This window comes from Nannospalax galili, unplaced genomic scaffold (assembly GCF_000622305.1).
Source record: "Nannospalax galili isolate Female #2095 unplaced genomic scaffold, S.galili_v1.0 scaffold41, whole genome shotgun sequence".
NCBI classification, from domain to species: Eukaryota; Metazoa; Chordata; class Mammalia; order Rodentia; family Spalacidae; genus Nannospalax; species Nannospalax galili.
In genome coordinates, this window is record NW_008344991.1 from 2,043,341 (window position 1) to 2,052,131 (window position 8,791).

General features: G+C 38.4%; 1 protein-coding gene across 1 annotated transcript in view; it reads right to left on the bottom strand.

Moving 5' to 3' along the window:
* The window catches only part of Arhgef38 (Rho guanine nucleotide exchange factor 38), a 176,670-nt gene that overhangs the window by 35,389 nt on the left and 132,490 nt on the right, over positions 1-8,791 (bottom strand). Inside the window, exons 8-9 of the mRNA XM_008841273.3 lie at positions 5,552-5,656; positions 3,889-4,005 (exon numbers count right to left, since the gene is read on the bottom strand). Of these exons, the coding sequence (XP_008839495.1) occupies positions 3,889-4,005; positions 5,552-5,656 (222 nt within the window). The remainder of the gene's footprint in view (positions 1-3,888; positions 4,006-5,551; positions 5,657-8,791) is intronic.

Genomic DNA, 8,791 nt, shown 5'->3' on the forward strand with positions numbered 1-8,791 from the left:
TGTGGGGAGAGCTGCCAAGAGGCCTGAGGATAGTAGTGCAGGCTAGGAGAGTTAGCTGGTGGTGCAGGCCCAGGGAAGCAGAGAGAGGTGAGGGCGGGGCCAGGACCAGAAGTGGTGCTCCTGGAGCCCAAGAAAGGGACTGAGTTGCTCTGGGTAAGAAGGGTCAGGAAGCAGTATTGGTTCCCCAGGTGTCTGGGGCCCCGAGACTAGGAATTGCGCAGGGCTCAAACTAGGAGTATAGAACAGCAAGGGGGTGGCGGTGATGGAGGGGTGAATGTGGCTTAGGGAGTCCCCCTAATAGAGATATTTTATTCCCATGACAGAAATCACCGGAACTAAACTTCCTCTTTAAATACATTAAAGAATTGAGTGATGCTGACCCGTTGTCTAAAACTGCTACATTTTTAGATCTGAACCATTGAAAAAAAACTTTGAATTAGTGCCCAACTATATGTCAGCACTCAAGCACCCTAGATTTCATTCCTTTTTTCTGCCTTTTCCACTGTTCTGAAACACGTACTGTCCTGTTTGATGATTACATTATACTTCATCATATATGCTATGGTAGTTTTATATTCTGTGAACGCAAAGATATTCCACAGAATTTGAGCAACAGGCTATATTAATTAATGTGAATGGTTCCTTTGCCTGAACTCCTGGGAAATCTACAAGATACGGAAACCCATTTCTTATTGGCACCAGCAATAGCCAACATGAATTAGATTTTATGTCTATTCTATGAAATAATCAATATTTACCTGCGCAACATTTAATAAGACACTCAACTAAGCAAAGAATGTATTTACTGTATCTGGGATAAATATTGCATTTATGACTTGACTGGGACTTACAGTCAAGTAAGTTACACTGATGTGTCCCTCCACCTCCATGTGGTGTGATAGTTCAGCTTGGCTCTGGGGTCACACGGGAGGGGAAATGGAAAGCATCAAAGGAGATAATCCAAAAGACAGACAATAGAACTACAATACAATATAATTGTAATATATACCCCATGACTCACAGATATGATCTAATTTTCTTAAAGCTCAGAGGATTTTATTTTAAAATTTCATTCTACACAAAATTTGTAGGTAAGTGCCATTCATGGTAAGAGCAGAATTGCTGCTCTGCCTTTAGATAAATTTTAAGTTACTATTTCAGTTTCAAAGAATTCAATATGCTGTCCATTAAAATGTTGCTTTTTAGAAGAACATTTGTATAAATTCTCTGAGAATTTCATACAATGTATTTTTATCACATTCACCTCTCTCCCCCAACTACTCCAAGATTCACCTCCCCTTCCCTACCCACCTAACTTTGTGTCTTTGTGAAAAAAATTGAGTTTAATTTGTGAAGCCTATATACTCTTGAATGTGGGGCATACTAAGCTTTCTGATAACTACTTTAATTTGGCAGAATTAGTAATATTACTTTATGTAAGATAAACAGGACAGTTTCTTTCTTTGTCCAATGTGGAGCATACGTGCTAAGGGAGAAGCGATGCAGCGTGTGCTCAGATGGCTGATATATATATATATATCAACTTAGTGAATTTGAATTACCCTAAAAAGTAAGTCCTTAATGGCTTTTCTAAAATGTCCTCTCCATAATTAGACCCAGAAAAAAAAACATAAAGAAGTAACCATGCTCTTTTTCCATTAAACCCACAGTATAAAAGCTTCTGTCTATCGATATTTATCCATTGGTTTGAACGACTTATGTGTTTATAGCTTTATTTTGGATACTTTGATGGTTAATTTCTTTACATTAAATTTTTATTTTGTGTTCATGTGTGTGGGAGGGAGGGGGAATTGGCATTTGTCCTGTCATGGTGCACATGTGGAGATCAGAGAACAACATTTATGAGTTGTGTGTTCCTTCCACCATGTGGATTCTGGGGATTAAACTTGGGTGTCAGGCACTGAACCACCCTACTGATGTTTAAAATTTTTTTGATCACATTTAAAAAATTGATTTTGTGTGCATGCATGTATGTATGGCAGTTGTTAAACTTGTCAACTTGACAGGATTTAGAATCACTGAGGAGACAAACGTCTGGGCATATCTGTGAAGGTGTTTCAAAAGATGACTAAACTAAGGAGAGAAGACTCTTCCCGGATGTGGGCCTCACCATGCCAAGAGCTGGGGCCCTGGACTGAACATAAAGGAGAATGTGATTAGAGCACCAGCATCCCTCTCTCTCTGCTTCCTGACTGTGGACACAGCTGTCTTATACTCCGCCATCGTGCCTTCCTACCATGATGGTCTCCACCCTCAAACTTTGAGCCAAAATAAACTCTTCCTTTCTTAAGTTACTTTTATTGGGTATTTTGTCACAGCATAAGAAAAGTACTTAATAAGATAAAATCCCTAGCTGGGTGTGGTGGCTCACACCTTTAATTCCAGAACTTGGGAGGTGGAGGTAGGCAGGTCTTTGAGTTTGATGCCAGCCTGGTCTACATAGTTTAAAGCCTGTCTGTGGTGGTTTGAATGAGAATGCCCCCCATAGGCTCCAAGTATTTGGACATTTTGTCCCCAGCTAGTGGTGCTGTTTTGGGAGATCTTATGCTGGAGGAAGCAGGTCACTGGGGGTAGGGTTAGAGAGTTCCTAAGCCTTGCCAGATCTCCAGCCACTCTCTTGCTTTCCTGCGCCTGCTTGAAGATGTGAGAGCTTAGCTTCTGCTACTCCAGCCACTTCTACTGAAGATCCTTCCGCCATGATGGGCTCTTGCCCCTTTGGAACCATAAGCTCAAATAAACTCTTCTTTTTATAAGTTGCTTTGGTCAGTGTTTCTATCACAACAACAGAAATGTAACTAGTACAGTAATTGGTACTGAGAATGAGGTGTTGGCTGTGAAGAACCTGACCATATAGGGTTTTGGAGGAATGTGGAAGACTTTGGAAGTTTGGGCTAGAAAAGTGGTTGATTGCTATAAGCAGAGCTTAACAGGCCATTCTAGTAGGTACCTGGAAGACTACCTAAAAATAGAAAAAAATTATACTCACAATTTTCCATCTTAAAATGTCAGAAAAGCTAGATATTGCTGAGTAGTTTTCTAGTAGAATGGGGGCTGTGTCATTTCATAGAGCTTAGAAATATTTGGAAGTAATTAATTGGTTGTCAAAATGATTTGAGGTGGGAGTATTACTGAAATTTTGAGCCTCGTTGGCTAGGAATGCTAAAGCCATCAAACACAAGGGCTGCTTGGTCAAGAATCTGACCCAAGTGCAATATTGCAAACACAAAAATGTTATCTATTACAACTTTTGTATAACTCATTAAATACTGCTTTGAGATAATAAATAACAAAAACTACTAAGTTAAGATTAGTATTACCCTGAAAATCTTATTATCCAAATATTTTATTGAGTCAAGAATGTTTCTTAAGATTCCCAACCTATATTTAGTAGAACTCTTAAAAACAAATAGTCTATCATGGATCAGAAAAAGTAGCGTCTGACTGCCACGTGTCTCTTCGTGGGAAGACTTTGCTGTCCAGTGTCTACCACGGTAACCGTAATGAGGACAGAGGGCCTGTGTTTCTCTGTGCAGTCCAGGCATTCCTGGGGCCTCCTTTCAGAAAACCACAGCTTTCCAACTTCATAAATTCTTGATATAGCGTACCCACATTTAAACTAAATATTGATTCTCATCAGGCGCTAACTACCCCCAGAAACACAGTTGCTTCAAACACTTGTCTTACGTTTCCATTATAGTAAAATCCTCACTAATTCACTTCAAAAATATTTATTTTAAAAATTCTGTCTCAAAAAAATCTCCTAATTTTGACAATAATATTTGCTTTAGTGAATAGAAAAAAAGTAAAAGCAGCTTTTTAAAATCTCACTGCTTAATTTATATTTATCTGTGAATATGGACAACTTACAAAGTCTTGACAGGGATTTGAGGCATTACTTGGGGTTCCTATGTAGTTCTTCTCTTCATCCTTGTATGAAATCTCATGAAGTCCTGTTACACTCTGCAGAGCAAAGGGCATGGCATCCTGAAACACAGTCATAGTGTTACAAAAAGGGGCAGCTTCTGAAGTTAGCACACTTAAGTATATCCCAAATGTGAACATCATACTCCATCTCCCCTAGAGATTAAAAACACCAAAACTGCAGAATGTTCTGAGTCCTCTACATAATCAGGTTACTTGTAGCAGCCTATTTCCTTCTTTTCCTTCATGTCACTTCTGACAGCATTCTGGTTCTCTGACTAGGAAGAGTCCATCTTAAATTCCCTCATTAGCTATCCTTTAGTTCTTACAGATTCTTTATTTTGAAAATCACTCTGCTTTGATGTAATAAGTTCGTTATCCTTGGTGAACTAATGCTGTCTTCAAGAAAAGATTCTCACTTTTTTTTGACTCAGTGAAAATACAACTTCACAGTAGATGCTCCTAAGAGGCATCCACTCCTTGAACATGAAGGACTGGGCTCCCACTGCCTTCAGCTCCTACAACTGTGTTTGGGGTTCTTTTCACCAAAAGGCAGCACTTTAGGAAGAGATTAGTGAACCTGATTATAAAATCAGACTCTGCATCAGACAATAAATAAGAATATAATGGTGCTTATCCTTGTAGGACATGGAACTTTGTCTTCAAATCAGTGTGCTTGCCACTTTAATGCCCTGCTGGCATGATATTTTTATCTCAGTGTGTAAGCACTTCCTTCCAAAAACAGATATGCAAGAGAATATTATGGAAAAGCAAATAGGAAGGGGATTTATTAACTGATTTACAGGTAAGAACCAACTTTCTATCCTTTGAGCCATAACCAGTGTTAAGATGTTATTAAGGCACTGGGCATGGTGGCACACATCTTTAATCCCAGCCTTCGGGAGGCAGAGGCAGGTGGATTTTTGTGAGATTGAGGCCAGCCTGGACTACATAGTGAGGTCCAGGTGGAATGGGAGTAGGGAAACCCTGTCAAAAAGTATTTTATTAAGGACACTGTGTCCTCTATGATCCATTAAAAGAAGCTCCTGTCTGGACTTTCCAGTGTGAATAATTATATCCACCTAGTTTCTTGAAATCAGTGATTCTCAAGACAGTAAAGACAACCTCCCAAGGAACTAGAAATTTGTGGAGGTGTTTTTGTCTCCTGCTTTAGCTGTGTGAGAGTGTTTGCTAATTGTATTTCATACTATTTTATAGTTCCAATTTATTTTTCTTTGTACTAAATTTTATCTGTTTTTAGGTACTACAAAGAACTATAGTAGTAAACTCAGACAAACACAGTTTCTGCCTCACATACAATTTTATGTTCATGAACTCATCTTTATTATAAAGAAGACAGGGTGGTGGTCCATGTGATATGCACCTGAGCAAAGGTCTAAAAATATGGTGATTTGGATTGAGGCAGGCTGGGGCAGGGAAGGGAGCAAAAAGCAAGTCTTTATATGGTATGCCTTATCAGTAGTTTGCAGCCTCCCAAATTTGATGCAGTAAATGCCATCATGGAAATGAACAGTCACATTTCCTGATAATACCCATGAAAATCAATGCGCTCTTGCAGAAACACTGAAAATATTTGTTTCTCACCTACCTGTATGTGTTGAAGACAGGATGAAATGTTCTTCACACAGTGCCTCACAGTCTTTTCTAAAGATCTAAATAGCTTTTCTTCTTTGTTAAAGGTACTGTCTTTCACCTAAAGCACATGTGAAAGTATTTAGTTTCATAACTCAAATGAATATAGTATTTAAAATGGTACAAAACTAATAAAAATGATACAGAACATATTGTCTCAGTAATTACAAAATAATCCCTTGCTACATGAAAACATTCTGTGAAATACTGACTTTTATAAGTACTTTCTGGATCTGCACACAGCACAACTAATGTTCAGTTAGTGTTATTTAGTCATGTCATGCAATTTAATATACTGTTGTTTATTTCACAGAACTTTGCCCATGTCACCATAGCCATAGCATTAAAAATCCTTTCTCTACAGCTTTTTTGGTGCATGTACGCATCTGTGTGTTTGTGTGTGTGTGTGTGTGTGTGTGTGTGACATTCACATGCATTCAGAGGAGGGGTGGGGTGTCCTGCTCTATTACTCTTTGCTTTGTTCCTTTGAGACAGGATCTCTCACTGAACCATGACTAGGCTGGCAGCCAACAAGCTCCAGCTAGCCTCCTGTCTCTATTGCTCACAGCTATGGGGTTACAGGCACAAGTGGTTATAATCTGCTTTCTACATGGGTGCTGGTTGTTAGCAGCCATGTGGGTGCTGGGATTTTAACCTGGGTCTTCTGCAAGAATAGCCTCTCCAGCCCTACCCGCCAGGATTTTAAATGATTTGTTTTATTTTTTAAAATTGTGTGTGTGTGTGCGTGTGTGTGTGTGTGTGTGCATGCGTGCGTGTGTGTATCTGTGTGGGTATGCAGACCTCAGTTTAGGTGCCTGTGGAGGTCAGAGGTGTCAGATCCCCTTGGAGCTACAGTTATAGGCAGTTTTAAGGCACCCAATGTGGGTCCTAGGAATCAAACTCAGGTCCTCTGGAAGAGCAGTATGTGCTCTTAACCACTGAGCCATATCTCGAGCTTCCCCTCACTCACTGCTGTAGTTTTTAATAGCATATATTGTGTACTCAAATTATACTTTGTATTGTTTTGCTCATAGAACTCACACTACTTTATGTCACAGGGCATATTTAGAAAATATTCTTAGGCCTAGCATTAAAGAAATATGGTAATATCACCTCAAACTCAAAGGATGATATGCAATCTTAGTTCTTCTGTTAGAATAAATTTGCAGAACTAAGATAGTCACATATGCTAGTTATTTTAGCATCTTAGATGTAATATCTATTAGAATTTTAAAAGATGCACTTTTTATACATTCCTACTAATTTTAGGAGCATATACTTACTACAGTTGATAGTGAATATTATTCATTAGCAGTGAAAATGTATACAACACATTTACACGTGTAAACATGTAAATAAATGTTACATTGAATGGAGTGTGTATAGTTCATTTCTGCACTCGGTAGTAATTGTTCTTGTCTTGGTCCATATATTTCTTAATTTCACATAGTTGACCTTAGAACTAAATGGATAGATAGGTAATCTTTTATTTGATTTTAAAATCCCTTAGTAGTATTTGTCTGGGAAAACCTTAATTAAATAGGCAGCAGAATTCTTTGCAATGCACATAAAACCCAGTATCCTTGGCCTTCTGTCTTTATGCTCCAACCCTGTCTGGCAAGCATAACAATATGTGTGGACAGGTTTTTGTAAATGACCAAGAACCCCATCTCCTGATATTTTATCCTGGCTAGGTCCCAGATGGTTCTGAAGTAGAGTTCAGGATCGAGCTGTGAGAAACAGTGACCAAGTCTGCTTCCCTCTAATGAAAGTTCTCTCAGGCCATTTTGCTGGCATATGCTGTTGTTCCTTTTGTGCCTTATAAAATTCCATTAAGTTTTAAGGAGTAGTTCAAATGTCACCCCTTCTGTGACTCTTTCCAGTACTATTTTTCCCACTAAGGAAAAGTAATTTCTCCCTCCCTATGTGCTCTTATAACCTCAATTATTTAAGTAACTCTCCCTACTTGACACATTGCAAGTATTTAAGATTAAGCATGTTGTCTTAATAATAATGATGGCTGACATTTATTAAACATTGATTATATTCAGACACTGCTAAAACCTTTCCTCTACTTTCTCGTTCTAATTCTTATACAACTCTATGAGACAGATACTATGATTAATTCCATTTTAAAAGATAAACAGGCATTTTAGGGGGTGTTAACATTTCCCCTGTTGTCCTTTAAAAGACACTGTTGACAGCACCAGATTAAGTTGGACACATGGCTGCCCTTCTAAACACCACATTTCCCAGATTCTGTTGCAGTGGGCCCTGCCCACATAACTGGATTTGGACAAACAGAATGTGAGGAACTGGTCTGTTTCATTTCTAAGTCTTGGCCTTGTAACACTGTCTGTGGGACCTTAATGGAGATACAATAATGATCTAGCTTCAACCAAGCAGTTGAAGAAAATATGTTCAGGAAAAGCACCATACAAAATTGGCCAAAATGGGTTTCTGGTAGATTTTATGAAGCATTATCCCAGCTGCTCATGTCTCAGGGTTATTATTAGAGAAGGAAGTAAGTGGTTACTTGACTTAAGGTGCCATGCTCTAGAATATCTTTGTGACAGATGCATGGTCTTTGGCCTAATGTAGGAAACTAGGGACACTCACATTAATAAGTAAGATGAGGATTAAAACCCACCCCATCTCAATTTGGAATTTATACCTGTTCATCATCATATTCCCAATCTCTCACACACTGCCCGGTACCTGAAAGTTCAATACGTATATGATGAATTGAATAGAATCTTTCTCCTGGGTAATAGCTTTATACCCTACCTCTACCAATATTTCACCTGAGCTGCTGACAAGTACAAAATTGATTGATTTGAGATTTATCTCTTCTCCAGTCTAGCCTATGCAGCTGATTTTCTGATTAACAGTGAAATGCTTCATTGCTGACAGGACATCCTCTAAAAAGATTAAGAGGAAAAATCTAATTAATATCCCTTCAGGCTACTTTAACTACAATTCACTTTTAGTTCACAGTAGAAAACTATAAGAAGCTGGTGATAAAAACGTTAAAGATTATAACAGCCCACACAAAGCCTGCCCCAAATTAGAAGCCACCTATTCTATTCAATAGAATCATTTTGAGTATGAAGCAAATTCCCAAAGAGTGGAGAATTTAAAAAAATATTGAATTTTTGTGTATTTCATACAGAACATCTTAATCAACTTTATACCT